The sequence below is a fragment of the Nycticebus coucang genome, chromosome 9 (genome assembly GCF_027406575.1).
Source record: "Nycticebus coucang isolate mNycCou1 chromosome 9, mNycCou1.pri, whole genome shotgun sequence".
In the NCBI taxonomy this organism is placed as follows: domain Eukaryota; kingdom Metazoa; phylum Chordata; class Mammalia; order Primates; family Lorisidae; genus Nycticebus; species Nycticebus coucang.
Window position 1 is genome coordinate 106682138 of NC_069788.1, and position 18193 is coordinate 106700330.

The 18193-nt window shown below is 40.0% G+C and overlaps 1 protein-coding gene across 15 annotated transcripts in view; it reads right to left on the reverse strand.

The window, feature by feature from the left end:
- The window catches only part of NRXN3 (neurexin 3), a 1789915-nt gene that overhangs the window by 1280219 nt on the left and 491503 nt on the right, over positions 1–18193 (reverse strand). For all 15 annotated transcript variants that reach the window (XM_053602374.1, XM_053602388.1, XM_053602378.1 and 12 more), the window contains exon 6: positions 13760–13921. In XM_053602374.1, coding sequence (XP_053458349.1) covers positions 13760–13921 — 162 coding nt within the window. The remainder of the gene's footprint in view (positions 1–13759; positions 13922–18193) is intronic.

Sequence of the window (18193 nt, forward strand, 5' to 3'; positions counted from 1 at the left end):
CAATCTGTATAAATCCTCATTCCCACCTTCTAGGAGCTCAGTCTATTGGGGGAACATATGACCATATGAAAATACAAGATGAGGGGACTATAATGACAATTACAGGCACTGAAATTATGAACTGAGCACTGCGGGAGCATAAAATAAACTGTTTCTAACTTAAGCAAGGTAAAACGAAAGTGCTAGGGATAGTGAACTTGAGAGTTGGGCATGCAAATGGTAGAGGGTTAAAGAGTCAGCACAAGGGAGAGGAGGTAGGAAGTACATGCAATCCTCCCAAGAAGTTTTTCCCTGAAAATAAGGAAGGAGTGAAGGTGTAAATAAAGCATAAGACAGCACAAGGAAATGATTTTGCCCGTGTTTCCACCTGAGGGGATGGAGCCCACATAGAGGGAAGATCGAAGATAACTGAAAAGACAGGGAGTCCTTACAGGGGCTAAATCTCAAAAAAAAAAAGCAAAAGAGAAAAAGAAAGTTTATCCTACAAAAGATAGGAGGGAAGAAAGTAGCAAAGTAACAATGAGTATCTTTGAAGCTCAGTCTAAAAGGTGAAGAGACAGACGTTCAGAGAGCATAAGCTGAACAGCTTCTATTATCTTTGCAAAGTATGAGCTAGACCATCTGCTGATACCAGCTAGAGAGAGAGAGGCCGAGGGAGAGGGAAGGAGAAGAATGTTATTGGTTGATAATTGGCATGCAGTGTTGCTGCCCTAAGCTACATCTTCACTGATTTGTGAAGTAAAAAAAATTATCTTTATACCCTGCTTGAAATCTACACAGAATCTAGCTGTGACACACTGTCCACCTAGGGGACAGAACACAAGGTCACAAAAGCCCCATAATGCTAATGGAACAGTGGTTTCTGCATTTCCAAAACAGTTTTAAAATACATTAGCTAATTAATTAGCTCAATGATTGTTTCATCCCTGTAGGTATATGTGTATAAGGACTAGTCTTTTTAATCTCCTTTGAGGTATTTGAAGACACAAGAGATTTTTGTCTCAGTGGGAATGTTGTGGTAGATTACATTTGCTGTAAATAAGTGACATTTTTATTTTTATTTTTTTTATTTCTCAGAACGTGATGTTTTTCTTTTTTTTTTTTTTATTAAATCATAGCTGTGTACATTAATGCAATCATGGGGCACCATACACTGGTTTTATAGACCATTTGACACATTTTCATCACACTGGTTAACATAGCCTTCCTGGCATTTTCTTAGTTATTGTGTTAAGACATTTACATTCTACATTTACTAAGTTTCACATGTACCCTTGTAAGATGCACCGCAGGTGTAATCCCACCAATCACCCTCCCTCCGCCCATCTTCTCCCCTTCCTCCGCTCCTTCTCCCCCTTCCCCCTATTCTTAGGTTATAACTGGGTTATAGCTTTCATGTGAAAGCCATAAATAAGTTTCATAGTAGGGCTGAGTACATTGGATACTTTTTCTTCCATTCTTGAGATACTTTACTAAGAAGAATAAAAAAAAAAAGAAGAAGAATAAGTGACATTTTTAGAAAGCAATGAGTTCCACTGAATTTATTCTGAAGAGGAAAAAAATGCAAAGCTAAATAAGAGACTCCTAAAATCAGACCGAAAATTCATAATACATCTAAAAAGAAGCTGCTCCTCACTCTGATTTGCTGAAGGCATTAGAGGGGCAAATCACTCCAATTTCACAGAACATTTTGGGCTGGAGCAAGAGTGAAGAGTTACATGCTGCACATCTCGAGACAGAAGTATTCCACTGGTTGACATTTATGCCAAGAGCAGCAACTTCCCTCTCAGGTTCCATAATGAAAATCCTTCCTCCATTAATAGGTTGAGCAACATCAATTCAGGCAAAGTGGGAAATCAAGCAAAAATTGCCTTCCTCTGGGAACAATCAATAGCCAGGTGAAAAAAATAGAAAATTGTATTCAGTTTTCTAGCAGGACATTTTTCCTGATTAAATGATCTTTCCTATGAAGTGAAGCCTCTCGAAATGGTAGTGAGAGACCGTTCTCTCTTTTTTTCTGAGTCACTTATTTCCTTATCTTTGTCCCCACGTCTTGGTGGACATGGCAGGAGGATTCATGATGGTGGCAGTATTTACATCTCAACTCTAACATTTACAATGGTGTGAATGGAAAAGACACCCATCATCTTTAAATTCAAATTAGGAATGATAATAGAATCCACTTCACAAGTTATTTTGTAACAATTAAATTAGGGATTATGTATGAATCACATAAAACTGAGTGGACACACATTTCACCTGTATTCACATCGTTAAGCGCCCAGTCATTTTTGGTCTTCATTGCTGCTGTTGTGATTATAATTGCTGTGGTTCTAATGGTTTTGGAGATAATGCAAGTGAAGGGTTGAGCAAAGAGAAATAATTATAAGTGACTAATAGGAGATGGTAGAGGCTGGAAACACAACTCCAACCACAAGGACAACTAATGAGTCTCCATGGAATATGCAAAGCCAAGTGATTTGAGATTAGTGGGGAAAGTCTTCAACACAAGGAACTGGTATAATCAATTAGCTTCATTTTTTCTTTTCAGCCAATTTCTTCACTGCAGAGCTATATAATCTATAAAATCAAGGCCAAGTAAAGACTGGTTGTCCTAGTTCTACTTGGATACTTTGAGTGTCAGAGAGCTCATTATTTTCAAGGCAGTCTTGGACAGCTCACTGATGGTTCTTCCTTATGCTGAGCACCCAGCTTTCATTCATCAGCCTTAGTTTTTCTTCCTGAGGATATATGAGCCACATTAAACACATTTTCCCAGGATAGTGCTTTATGTATGAAGGAAACTCCCAACCTATGGGCACAGGCATCATTTCTTTCACAGGTCAAGATAATGGGTGGGGCCACACCCATGGTGCATCTTAGAATAGGTACAGGCGAAACTTACTAAAGGCAGAAGACAAATGTCTACATACAATAACTAAGAAAATGCCATGAAGGCTATGTTGGAAAATAAAAAATAATAAAAAATAAAGATCCTGAATACCTTTATCTTTTTCAGAGCTCAGCTCTAAACATGTTCTAATCTGTCAATTAGTTAATATTTTAAAAGCTTATCATCCAGAATTAAATGGAATATTCCTGGTAATAGTTACACCAATAATGAGGATAATAATTATAAATAAATTTTTCTAGCATTTTCTGCATGTCAGGCATTGTTCTAAGTATTTTATGTGCATTATCTCCAATTAATAATTAATTAATACAACTCTGTTAAGTAGGTACAATTTCTGTACAAATTTAACAAATAATAGAGGTAGGTAAATTGCCCAGTATCACACAGCTAGTGGAAATAGAGCTGGGCCTTGCAGGAACTCTAATTTCAGAGCTGCTTTCTTAGCCAATAAACTACACTGCAGAATTGTTACCTCCTATGTTTTTTAGATTATACCTCTATTAATTCAGCCTCAGATCATGTAGGCACAGGCTTTCTATCAGTCTCAGCTCCCTGCCATTCACAAAGTTGATGTGCAATGTCTCCCATGTTCCCATAAGTCCCTAATTGTCTTATGGGACTTATGGAAACATGAGAGACATTGCACATCTTATGGGACCCTAAGAAGTAAGACAGAGCCTTGTGACATCTAAAAAACTTTCATACAGGAAAAAATAGATTTATTCATCAGAGTCCTTTGGCATTTTAACTAACAGCTCTTTCATCCAACTGCTATTTCTCTGTCTTGTTAAAAAAATATCACAAAATTAAGTGTCAAAAACCTTATTGCTATTTGGCTACATGAGGTCCACTGCGCTTTTCTGAGTTATCAGTAACCCTACTGAGTGGGTATGTGAGTTTGGTTGACATATCCACCATTTTCTTAGTATTTTTTTTTTGAGATAGAGTCTCACTGTGTTGCCCTCAGTAGAGTGATGTAGCATCACAGCTCACAGCAACCTCAAACTCTTGGGCTTAAGTGATTCTCTTGCCTCAGCCTCCCAAGTAGCTGGGAACACAGGCACCCGCCACAATGCCGGGCTATTTTTTGATTGTAGTTGTCATTGTTGTTTGGCAGGCCAGGACTGGGTTTGAACCCACCAGCTCTGGTGCATGTGGCTAGCACCCTAGTCACTTAAGCTACATGTGCCAAGCCTTTTCTAGTATTCTTAACAATCTATGGCAGTCATGTTGATCACTCTTTTCTCTACTATGGGTTCTAGCCTCCTATTAATATTGGACTCCAAAATCTTATCCAGATTCCAATTTTATTCGTAAGTCCATAGCTTGCATTATCTACATTTTTTTCTATCTCTAGCTGTCAGGAACGTCCTCTAGGCCTCAAAAACCACCAACCAGCTTTCAAAATTTTTATTTATAATTTCTTGACGTATCTCGGGATATCATTTACCTAAGGTAGAAAATTTGAATCAATATGGGGTAATAAAATGTTTTCTAAGATGTTCCAATATTAAATTTCCTATCTGTGTCTATCTTTTCCTGTCCAAAGACCTATCTTTTTATCAGAGAAAATGGGGTAAAATGGGAGTATGAGGAGCTCTACTACATCACCTAGTGTTCTGTTTTGCAAACAACGGAAAGTAGAACCCACGCTAGTTTCAACCAAAGATAGAGTTTATTCAATCAGGACTAGAAACTCAGGGGTAGTCTAATTTAAAGAATGTTTAATGAAAATGTCATCAGGACCTAGATTCTCCCCCATCTTTTGGCTCTGCTGTTCTTCACACTGGCTTCATTTTTAGTCTCTAGGGCTCAGTTCAATACCATCCCAAGTTCTAGCCTAAAGAAAAGAAGAGTTGTTCCCCTCCACAAAAGACAAATGCACTGAGCCTGTGTGTCACTGATCCACATGGTATTAGGAGCCCACCTATGAACAAAATAACCATGCCAGGGGAATGAAAGGCCCTGATTGACTTGGAGGTCTTCTGCTCACTGATGGAGCTGAGAGTGGAAAGTGCTACTGAATCATTAGATTAACCCTGAAGGGAAATAAAATCAAGAAACATTTATCAAAAGAAGGGAGAGTGGATATTGGGTTGACACACAAAATTTTTTTTACCATATCTACTTCTCCAGCAACAACCCATCAACTCTAAGCATAAAGCCCTTCTTTAATTATTTAATTTTCACATTAACTGAAGCAGCTCTTCTGTTTGTTATGGCACTACAATCCTGAGTATCTGTGAGACTTCAAAGCTCCAGGTGCCATTTGGTGCCAATAGCCACCCCTGGCTAAGTGCTCACATTTGGCCCTCAGGGAAATAATCCTCAAATGCATCACAGATCCCCAGGAGCTGGGGTTGTGTTTCCTCCTACTGTGTGCTACAGAGTGCCAATCAATCTCTCTCTCTCTCCCCCTCTCCTGCCTGTTGCTGTTCCTTGTAATCCAGAAAGTAATCTCTTGTCCAGAAGATCCAATTTTATCCTCTCTACAAAAATTTCATTCTTAAATTCAATCAGGAGCTGGGGTTGTGTTCCTTTCTACTCTGTGCTACAGAGTGCCAATATCTATCTATCTCTTTCTCTCCCTCTCTCTCTCTTCCTCTCCTGCCTCTTGCAGTTCCTTGAAGATCCAATTTATCCTCTCCACAAAAATTTCATTCTTAAATTCAATCACATGACATCGCTAATATTTTACCCTTTTTTTTTAACCCCAAGATGATGGCAATTGTGTATGGTCAACTCATGTATTTATTAGTTTGCTAAAGCTGCCAGAACTAAAGACCACAGACTGGGTGGCTTAAACCACAGAAAGTCTCCTACTTTCCTCATACTCCAGTAAGCTAGTGGCTCAAGAGGAAGATGTCAGCAGGGTTGGCTTCTTCTGAAGCCTCTGTCCTTGGCATGGAGATGGCTGTCTCCTCTCTCTGTCTTCACTTGATCTTTCCTCTGTGTGTATCTGCATCCCACTCTCTCCTCTTCTTTCAAGGGCATGGGTCATACTGGATTAGGACACACCCATAGAACCGCATTATATTGCAAATGCCTCTTTTAAGGCCCTATCTCCAAATACAGTTCATATTAAAGGTTAAAGCAACTACATGTAAATTTGCAGGGGACACAATTCAGCCCATAGCAACCCAGTAGATAGCTCCTGAGACATAGTTCCTAATTTTTCTTTTATCTTCGGGCATATTCCTCTATTTCCTCTGATTTATATTTCCACTTCTTTCTACCTTGTTCAATTCTTGTCCCTTTTGGTGACCTTGTTTGTATTGGTTCTCCCATTCTGTCAAGACATACTTACCTCCAAATCCATAGCATGATTTTTCTGTACAGATTCCTCCCAGGAGTGGAATAAAACTTAACCTTCCTACCCCAAATCTAAGGAATAGTCACTTGTTATTTTAGATTAGGAGTGATTACTATCCTCATGTTACAGGTCAAGTCACGGATATCCAGAGAGATTGTATAATTTTAATTTAATTAATTAATTTATTTATTTATTTATTTTTGAGGCAGAGTCTCACTTTGTCACCCTTGGAAGAGTGACGTGGTGTTATAGCTCACAGCAACCTCAAACTCTTGGGCTCTAGTGATCCTCCTGTCTCAGCCTCCCAAGTAGCTGGGACTACAGGTGCCCATCATGACATTCAGCTACTTTTTCTATGTTTAGTAGAGATGGTGTCTTTCTCTTGCACAGGCTGATGTCAAACTCCTGAGCTCAAGCAATTCACCCACCCTGACCTCCCAGAGTGTTAGGATTACAGGTGTCAGCCACCATGCCTGGCAGTTGTATAATTTTCTAATTAAAATTAGAAATGGAACCTGGTAGTTAGATTCCCAGGAAGTAGATCTTTTTATTAAACTACATTGGACTTTCCTAACTTCTGTACTTTTTTAACCATAGAAAAATCAAAGAGCAATAAGTGGTTCCTTGGCTAGAACTAACTGATTTTGTTTCAATTAATAATATAAATAATAACTACATTAACATTTGTGTAGTGTTTTAAGAGACTGAACGCTACCTATTGCACAACAAGGCACCTGGCATTTTATATTTTATAAAACACCTCCATTTTTGTTATCCCATTTGCTCTCTACATAAAAATGCTTGAAATAAGTATGAGTATCTTTCTTTACAGATGAAAACCCCAAGGCCCAGAGCAGTTGAGAGTCTCAAAGTCCTGCAGGTGGTAAAGAATAAATCTAGGCAAGCCTCATCCCTTCTAAAGCCCACCCTCTTCTCATCTGCCATCCTTATTCTAAAAGCTAGCTTGGGCTTGGCCAACCCTGGACCTGCCCAATACTTTTAATGATAGAAAAAGGAATTTGTAAGCCGAACATCCTAAGCTAAGTCGGCTTATGGACAGAGGCATTATTACCACCTCAGGAAGATACCAAAACGAGAGCTTAGAAAACAATTAGGGAAAAAGAGATTGGAGGTGGGAAGGACAATGAGGGAAGAAGCAAGAAGAGAAATCACGCGACAGCATAAGAAGAAATTAAGTGACAGCAGCAAAAGACAGGGAGGCAGTGTAAAATAAAACAAGTATTTTTTTTTTTTTTAAAAAGCAACAACAAACACATTATCCCAAAGCCCGCAGGTGCCAGCAATTCAAATAAACGTATAGCAATTAACAGAATTAACACAGCCTTAAATAGCTTGGCTCACCAGATGTGGACGCCTATCAGGGTTCTATAAAATGTAGAGTTATTACAGATTAAGCCATTAATCATCTGTTCAGAGACTATCTCTGGCTGTAAAACCTCATTCGGTTTTAAATGGCTAATAATCACAAAGGGATGTGGAATGTAACGTGCACCATGATGTTCTACCCAATCCTTTTTCCTTTAAATATGTGTTCCATGCTCCCAATTCTCCTGCTTCTCTTTCCTCCCCGTTAGAGATGCTGGGAAAAAAGAGAGATGAGATGGGCCAGTCTGTGCCAGAGGTCTTAGCAATGCATGAGAGCATCTGTACAAGGGGGAATGGAGGAGTGACAGATGGTGGAGGAAGAGGGATGATGTAGGAAGAACTAGATCAACACAGAAGGCCCACCATATAGGAGGCTGTTCTGATGGCCCGAGCATCTGACAGGGATGCTGCCCGTGCAACCCGTCTCTGCTCCACGGCTTTGCTCCACTACATTGTCTTTGAACGTCATCCAGCAGTAATAGCTTGACAATGCCAAGGACGGAGGGAAGGAGAAGCACATGCCCTCACTGGCAGGGTCAGGGAAAGCTGAAACTGGAGTCAGAAAGAAGTGCTTTTCTGTAGAAATTTTAAGAACTGGAGAGGCACTCTCTGGACCCATGCTGAAGCTGATGGAACACCCTTTCCATCCCTGCTCTTCAACTTCCAGGACAAAAATATGTATCAAGGGGAGAGTAGGAGTTGGACTAACTTTAGTCCTCAAGAAATTAAGGCCTGGTAGAGAAGATGCCAGTGGGCTGGCCATGTTGTTCCACTGCTTAAGATCTCTGGATGGCTTCTCATGACCTAGAGAACATGAAATAAGTACTCCATGAGACGACTCTTACCTGACTTTGCAGCTGCGTCTCCAAAACTCCTACTCTTAAGCTTTGAGTTCTGCAAGCAACAAATTGTTCTTAACTTTCTCTTCAGATCCCAGGCTGGCCTTCCTCCCTGACTTTGGTCCTGCTGTCCCTTGTCGTAGAGCACCCCTGCCCTGTTCTTTCCTGCCTTGTTTGTCTTTGCGTGTGGCATGAACAGTTTTTATCTTTGGAACTCTATGTACCTCACCTTGGGCATTATCTCTTCACAGATCCTACTGTGAGACCTGGGATATGTTAAGTTCTCCTCAGCAGCCCCATTGCAGCTGGAGATGCCTCATCCTGGGTGTAAACTGCCTTATAGTGAAATTACATGTGTATGTCTGCCTCCCCCACCCTCACGTGTGAGGTGCCCTAAAGCAGGAACCATAGTGGACCAGATTTATGTCGTGGCACAGTCCTTGGCATGTTGTAGGTTTTCCATGGATATTGTCTGTTTGTTGTGGACTGAAGGTTTGTGTATCCAAAATTCATATGTTGAAATCCTAACCCCCCAATGTGATGATGTTAGGAAGTGAGGCCTCTAGGAGGAATCAGGTCACAAGTGGGGTCAGTCCCATTTTTATCTATTTATTTATTTATTTTTTTGTAGAGACAGTCTCACTGTACCGCCCTTGGGTAGAGTGCCATGACGTCACACAGCTCACAGCAACCTCTAACTCTTGGGCTTATGTGATTCTCCTGCCTCAGTCTCCCAAGCAGCCGGGACTACAGGCGCCCGTCACAACACCTGGCTATTTTTTTGTTGCAGTTTGGCTGGGGCTGGGTTTGAACCCACCACCCTCGGCATAGGGGGCCAGCGCCCTACTCACTGAGCCACAGGCACCCGCCCCGGGGTCAGTGCCTTTATAAAGTGACTACAGAGAGCTCACACCTCTTTCTGCCATGTGAGGATACGATGAGAAAACAGCAGTCTACAACCAAGAAGAGGGCCCTCAGGAGAGCCTGTCTGTGCTGACTCCGTGATCTTGGACTTCAACCTCCAAACCCAAGGAAATAAATTTCTGCTTTTTTGTCACCAACATGTTTTATGGCACTTTTTCTACAGAAGTCTGAAGTGACTGAGATGTAAATGCCACCAGATTTTAGAGCTCCATGAGGTCATATCATTTACCTATTTATTCCAGACATACTTACTGAGTACATTTTTCATGTCAGGGACTGTTCTAGGTGCTGGGAAAACACCCATGAACACTAAAGACCTTTGTCCTCACAGAGCCTACATTTTAATAAAGGGAGACAGACAGTGCCAAATAAATGGCCAAAGTCAACAGACAGGGTAATGACTGAGGGGAGGTAAGATGGGTTATCCCTATGTGAGCAAATATGAGGTAACGTAAAACTCAGAATAACATTTTTCTGGAAAAAAATAATATATATTAAAAATACTTTTTTAGGCTCAGTGTCCATAGCTAAGTGGTTAGGGCACTGGCCTCATACACTGGGTCTGGTGGGATCGAACCCAGCCCTGGCCTGCTAAACAACAATGACAAATGCAACAACAACAAGAAAAGTAGCTGAGTATTGTGGTAGGCACCTGTAGTCCCAGCTACTTGGGAGCCTGAGGCAAGAGAATCACTTAAGCGGAAGAGTTGGAGGTTTCTGTGAGCTGTGATGTTATGGCTCTCTACCTAGGGCGACATAGTGAGACTCTGTTTCAAAAAATAAATAAATAAATATACTTTTTTAGTAATTTGCTAATATAAGACATACAAAGATTGCATTAATAAACTATATTAAAAGATGCATTACATAATGCTTAATAACACTTAATATTGTGTTTTGTAATGCTGTATGGTTCACTTTTATGTACCTCATTCCATTTGTTCCTAAGAAGATCACAACAGAAATCTTATTATCTCATGTTCTGGGGTAGGAAACAGAGACTTAGATAAAAATCAGGGGCTTAGTCTAAGCCATACGGTCAGTGAAAGAGCTGGTATTTCTGACCAGATTTTCTGATTTTAAACCCAAGTGTTTCTTTTAATTATAACATGATGCCTTCCTCAAAGACGTTTTTATCCTGTTCTTCCTAAAAAAGGTTTTAATCCATTCTTCTTGGCCTGGCTGGGGCTTTTTATGTAACATTTTTTATGATCAGAAAGCTGGGATGGGGGGGACGTGCTTCTTGAAAGATTCAACTATTGCTATGTCAAGATGTCTTGTAGTCATCCCAGGAAAGTCAAGTGGTCAATTTTAGTAAGAGCATTAGTAAGAGTATTTACTAAGACAGATATTTATGAATTTACAAATGTGTGATTTCACTCAGCAAATATTTCCTGAGAGCCACTAAGTGCCACAAACAATTCCAAGAGCTGGGAACACAGTAAGAAGAAAAATAAGATAGATAAATTGAAACGTGAAAATGTGAAGAGGAGCGTGGTCCTGACTTTGTGACACTTGAGTGGACACCAGTCTGGTCTTAATGATGAACGGTGCAGAGAACCACGATAGCTTGCTGACAATTTGGACATTCTTTGTTGTGGCTTTTACAGTGGCATCAAGTTTGAAGGCTGCATACAGACAAAACTCACAGTCACTGGGTACAATAGCCGAGCTAGAACTTAGCTTGTAAGTGGTATTAAAGGGCTATAGTTCCAAAGATAAAAACTGTTCATGCCACACTCAAAGAAATATTGATGACCTGGAACAGAAATCCTGTCATCTCTTTGCCACATCCTGAAGTTGAAGAAAATAACACATAAAAGGATCCAGGTCCATAGAGGCCAACTTAGAGCTATAATGGAGAGAAAGGATTAGACAAAAGGCTAAAAGCAGGGAAGATAAGAAGAAATTGTAAAGTAACTGGCTACTGATCTACAATTAAATAAAGTGGGTAAGTGGTATTCATCAAGCACCTAAATCCTAACCTAGCTCTCGCTGGTCACTAATCTGTCACACCAATACCAAGAACAAGAGAAGATTTTCCCAAGATACTCACAGAAAGTGAATTGTAATGATTGAATTGAAAGAAATGACATACCAGGAATACATTAGACTCAAAGTTATCTGTTCAAAGTACTCAGACAAACGTGAAGGCTCCGAGTCCCTTAGAAAGACTGTAATTCTGTATGTGTAAAGCAGAGGTGGAGGTGGGAAGTGATAATGTTCTACAAAACAATAATAATAATAGTTACAATGTTGTACAAAAATGCATATTTGTACTTCTAGATAAAATATGTGTTTACTTTTTACCACTAAATACAATTATTTCTATTATAGAGACTGTGTTTCAGAACTGCCTTTAACTTTTAAGCTATTATGTGACACTTTTGACAGACTTTTGAAGCTTTCTGTTCTCTACCTGTGATGTATAAGTGTGTGTGTTTGTGTGTGTGTGTGTGTATGAAGTCATCAGAGACACCTTTGTTTTCTTATAAGACTGGTTTCAAAACAGTCAGGAGCATCCTTCCTGATAAATAGAAGATTTTTAGTTGGGAAATTACTCCCTTGTCTCAAATACATAATCGAAACATGATTCAATAGAGTATCATGTTGGGAAAAATCAGTTCAAAAGGCCAACTTAAATCCCATCCAGGAGAAACTCCAGGCGGAGGGCTGTTACACTACAAAGGGATAAACACTCCACAGCAACCAGGCCTCATGCGTTCCTGAGCCACCTCCTCAGTAACAAGAGTGCTGCAATCTTTTTCTGATGACAGTGCAATTCCAATGCAGTGTGATTTAACAGTGTTTAAGAATCTTTCAGGGCTCATTAGACATCAAGCACTTTATGCCTTTATTCCATCCAAATAAGAGTAAACCGCAGGGAAGACGAGCCCTGTGTCTACCATAATTCCATCAGAAATGGAATCCCTGAAAGCCAGCTGGAGCCTAGGTAATGTCCCACAGAGAGAGAGAGGAAAGCACTCTTGGGGTCCTTTTAATTTGTCCCTCAGGCTGAGAACAATACAAAGCTATAATTAGATTTTTCCCTCTTCTTTCCATCCCTTCCTCTCAATTCACTCATGGTTTGTTGCAAAAACTCCTGGCACAAATGTGACTTCTTCTCTAAAACTGACTCCCTCCTAAAATTTATGTTTTCTCTACTCAGAGCATTTCATTTGTAGCACTGAAAACATGATGCCCTATGATGTAATTATTCATTCATCTTTGGTGAATGAGGTGATCCTCATCACCCTTCCTAGATGACAAAGGCTTTGAGACTATTGTTTGTGAAGAATCAACATGTTTAGTTACAGCACATAAAAAGGTACCCAATAATTATTTAATAAATAGGCTCATCCAACAAATACTTGTCCTGCACTTGCTGTGTGCTCAGCATATCACATGCAATTCCCATCTGGACATGTGCATGGCTCCCAGTCCAGTGGTGTGAATGAATACATGGGCAAGATACCTTATATATAATTGATGCTCAACAAATTTCAAATAACCATGATAAGAATAAAACATAAGCCCTCAGAGGAAGCTCATAAGATGTCACAAAGGATTTTTGTCTACAAGAAGGAATACTGTTGGAGTCTCAAGGAATTCCCCCAGGGAAATGGTACAGATATCTTAGGCAATCAAACTTAGTTTAGATTAGACATAATATGCAGTGTACTGCTCTGATGACACAGTATTCCAAATGGACTTTACCAAATCATGTCTGATTCTTTTTGCCTCAACAATTGACCTTAGAGATTAAACTTACACTTGGCTGAAGTTCCTTTGCTCTCAGACAGAGAGATCTTAACATAACAGCTACATGGGTAATAAATGAGTAATGGCAAAGTCCCACTGTTTCTTTCCAGCTACACCTACTAGTTTTCAGGGAGGAGAAAAAAAAAGGATAAACCAGTCTTCAGGGGCTTAATGTTATAAGAATTTTCCTCCATCTCAAATAATTAGACTCCTGGGAACATTAGGTTTGGCAAAGGTAAAAATAAGACACACGTTACATTTTAAACAAGGCAGGCAACCACAAATTTAGCCAGTTTTAGCTAGATTTTGACTTTCTAAGTCAAAAGCACAAAATCAAGCTTTACATGCATCTAGTTCCTTGGAACTTCAGTGGCCTTTCATCTGTGTAATTGCATTTGACTTATAAAGCACAGTTAGATGGGGAAACAGAGCTACAGAGTCTGTAAGTGGCAAACCCAAGATCATACAACCAGCTGAAGACAAGATCAAAGTCTTTTCTGCTATAGCCTATCATCTCATAGAATACATTAGAAGACAGATGCAGTTATTGGTCTAGGAATCTCATTTGTTCTTAAACAAAGTAGTCACACAGTGCATTCGATGGAGTTGTGTGAACTTTACCTCTTTAAGGCAGCCCATGAAATTGTTGCTGACAGGGGAACCAGGCAAATCAGCTGTGCTTGGGCTTCCTCCCACGTAGAAGAAGTCGTCTGAGCCCAGCATTGTGTAGTCCTCTTGAGTGTAGCCCGTTGTGGTAAGAATGCCATCCACAGAGATTGTCACCTGGTGAAGGGACATAGGGATAAAAAAAAGAAAAAATCCCAACAATGACTTTACAGTCCTATCAAATCCCTATCAAATGCCCCTACTTGTGGCATCACTTTCATTAAGATTTTGGTGAGGTATACTTTCTAATGGGGTTTGATTTGGGTATGTGCAGCCAAGTTCCATTTTCTGGTCTGCCTCCATTGGTCCCCATTCACCAGCATCCCCCTGCAGGCTGATGGGGGAGCTAGTTGGAACTGCCAAGCTGGGCACCTTGTTCTACTCATAGCACTCTTTATTCAGTCAGGCTAGAAAATGGAACCATCCTCAGACGGTATCACTTGTCTCAGTTCATTGCTAAAATGACTGTTTATTTCTTTTATGATTTTTTTAGGGTGGTAGTGAAAAACAGCAAAGGAGACATTTGATGATGATGTTTGTTAGGGGTTGGTCTTTGGTTGTTGATTTTTTTTCTTTTCTTTTCTTTTTTCTTTTCCTTTTTATTTGTTTCGTTTTTGGCTCATACAACCACACTGACAAACATGCATTCGGGGAGGGAAAGAGAAGGGGGTCTCACTTCTGATGTGTCATGGATGATACATGCTGTGGACTCCCCCAGGGCACCAACCCTGCCCTCCCTTGGCTCCCATTACCACCACTGAGAGAAGAAATGGCCCAAACCAAAAAGGCAATTCTAACAAAAAGAAAAGAATGATGAGGCATAATAACCAAAACAATAGTAATGATAACACCCACGGGGAATAAATAGCACCCTCACACCCAATACCCATGAAAGGATCAGAGGGCAGAGAGAAAAAATGGCACCTCAAAGCGTGCACACACCACACACTGACACACCCATGTGAATAGTGTTCAGAGCCAAGGAAGAAGGCAGAAGAAATAAAAATGTAGGGAAGTAGGAAGGGTGAGGAGAAATTAAAGAAAGAATCAAAATCCACTTCACACTTACATGCATCAAACTGAAGAATAAGATGGGAGTGGAAAAATTTGAAAGAAAAAAAGAAACACTCAAAACTGAAGGATCATCTTTCCCCTGCCTGCCACCTCCCTTATTCAAAAAAGAAAAGAAAAGAAAAAGTCCAAACCCAACCCCAATATATGAAGGATGAGAGGAAAATGAAGAAGAGTGTGGGGGGGAAATAAAAACGAAGACAGTGGAACTGGGTTGGTAGTAGTTGGTAGGTTGTTAGTAACAAGAAGGGACATGGAGGAACAAATTCTGATGTTGATGGGGGAATTCCACAAGACAGGAACATGCCATGCAGAGTTTGTATGGAGAACAAAACTGGTGGAGCTCCTTTTGGCCCCAGAGGGGAAGTAAGGTAAAGAAGGGACAGGAAGTCAAGTATGTTCCTCCCCGGATCACCAGTGGCAGCCATGGCCACATCAGAGGGAAGTAGGAAGAGGATTAAGGGAAGGGAAGGAGAAAAAAAGAAAAGAGGAAGCGTGAGAGGGAAAGGAGCACACGGAGAGAAGAAAGTACTCACTATAAATCTCTATTGTCCCTAGGCTATACCTTGGAAGTTGCAAAATAAGAAAACAAAACAAAACTAACTTAGCTAAATGGAAAAATTTTCTTTAAAAAAATTTTTGAGAGGAGAAAAAAAGTTGAAAATCTTGAGTAAAGGAAATCATCACCACCAAACTTGACCAAATGTCATTTCCAGGAAAAGTGCATTCTTTTCCATTTTTTTTTTAAAGAAAGGTTTGCATTTAATTCAACCAAAATTTAAAAAGAAGAAGAAAGGAGTCTAAAGAAGAGAAAAGGGGGGGTTGGGGAGGAAAAAGGGGGCAACACACGGCAAACCCAAAAAAAGAGACAATAAGAATGATATCTACCAGACAATGTAGTTTGTTTACCATAGCGTGTCCGATGCCTGAGTGCTTTGCGGAGAAGGGGGGAAGAAAGGAAATTAAAAATTGTGAACAGAACGATTGTTAATTAAAAAAACTAAAAACAAAGATGAGTCGTTAGGGTGTTAGTACATTAGTCGGTTAGTAAAATGACACATTGCATGAATGATCTTGTGTTAGTTTTTCAAAAAAAAGGCACCCGACACAGAAAAAGAGAGTGGGGGGAAGACAATGAGACCAGAACTCTATGGAAAACCTTGCCACCCAGGGCACCTCCAGGAGAGGAGCTGGGGTCCACGTGCCATTGTGACTCCCCATGACTTCTAAATACCCCTCAAACCAGATCTCACCCCAGTTAGAATGAGCATCATACTTACTTCCCCAGGGCTCTTCTGAGTGACCACGGCCCACACTCCCATCCCCCCCGCTCAGTCTAATACAGACACATTCCACCTGTTCTGAACTAATCCTCCCTCAAAATGTATCATTCCACATGTAGAGTCATTCACATTTGACTCTGACTACACAGATAGATGATCATGACCTTCTCCTAAAAAGAACTTAAAACATTTATAGATCAAATCTAGCATAGAAAGGCTATGTTAAGTACATGTACTCTGGGTTTCCGTAGGTAATTTAAAGATCTACAAGCTCCTTGATTTTTGTGGATTTGTGCAGCCAGCCAGAGGAAAACATTCTTGTCTTTCCTTTCCTCTAAGTCTAGAATAACTGTTTTCTTAGGATGCTTTATAAAAAGTTATAGTCTTTTTTATTACCTTATGAGGTTATTGTTTTGTTTACTTTTCCAAAACATTTAGGTATCTCTCTCCCCCATTCCTCCTGAACAATGCTTTTTCAAGCTTCTAAGCTATTTCTTAGTTGGATAGCAGGGAGGACTGGCAGGTTAAATGCAATCATAGAAGCCCTACGATTAGTCTCCTTGTCGTTATTTTCAAATGTTAAAGTGCCAGCACACCCTGAGCTGAGAGACTTGAAGAAGGGAAGACTGGTAACTCCAGTTTTGTGTCTGTGGTTTAACAAAAGTAACATACAAAAGTATATCAATCAAAGTGATGGTCATGACCTTGTACTTAGGCAAGGTAATAACCAACCACCTTATACACACATGCACAAAAATACCTCACTACTTTGGTCCTTAATCCCAGTTATAGTTTGGAACAAATACAAATAGTCCATGGGTCTTTCTTTAATCAGAAGTCCCAATAAAGTACCTGGCCTCGGCCCTGACTTGGCTTAAAGGCAGAACCATCACAAAATGATGACCAGGAAGGAAGAAATAAGGAGAGTTCTGTACCATTTGGTGATAAATACTTCAGAAAACCCCAGGCTAACTTTACTCAGATGAGTTTTTGCCACAGAAGGCATTCAGCCCCACCAAAAATATGGATGATGCTGCCCTAAGTTTGTTATCAAATATTTATGAAGCTATTTGCAGTTTCATTTAAATAGACAGGACTGTCCCACCCTTCAAATGTACTCTAGAGAACTCAAAAGGATGTTATAAATGTTTTTTCTTAATGAATGGGCAAAATAATATTTTTTATTATTTTATTACTTATATTATTCAGCATGAAAAAGATTGCATTTGTAAAATCAACTTTGCTTTTCAGAGATTTCCCTCTCTTTCAAAAAAAAATCACATTTGGATGCAAAATTTAGTCCGAATTTCAATGAGTTCCAATATTAGGTGCTCTTTCTCACATGAGATTAATATGCTCTCTGCCAAGAAATACCCCAATACCCTAAGGCCTCTGTAGCCTGATGTAGAACAGGGAGCTACACGTGGCTGTATCCTTGGCACCAGCCAGACGCAGTCACCTCTGAGACAGAATGCTCAGTCTTATAGATCATACGCACGTCACAGCACGTCTACCCCCAGACCACGGATGAGCTCATAATCCTTCTGGAACATAAGGTGCTTTGCATATTTAGCCACTACACATGGCTGGGGAGGATTGTAATCACCATTTCACTAATGGAAACTGTGATGTAGAAAGGTTAAACGGCTTGTCGAAGGACACAGAGAGGAGTTGAGCCCTAGAACTTGGAACAAAATCATCCATGCTTATTTTTCTGTAGATACTCGGACTAAATAGCACAACCAATATTTGAATTACAGTTTGGCTTATCCTCTCTCTGTTAAAAGGATCTAATTGGAACCGTACACTGTCTCAGAAAAGTGTTGTTAGTTGAAACAAAAGCAAGCCTTTCCCAGGCTAATTAGAATAATTCTAAAATAGGAAGGAAGGGTAGGAGAGAGTTAGAGAAACAAATTGGTGAGAACCATGTCAGATTCTGCTCCCCAGTGCATGAAAAGTCTCTCCCCACTGACTAATGTCTAAAGGGTGTTATTTTGTATCTGCCATTTGCAACTGGACAAAGGTTATAGTTCAC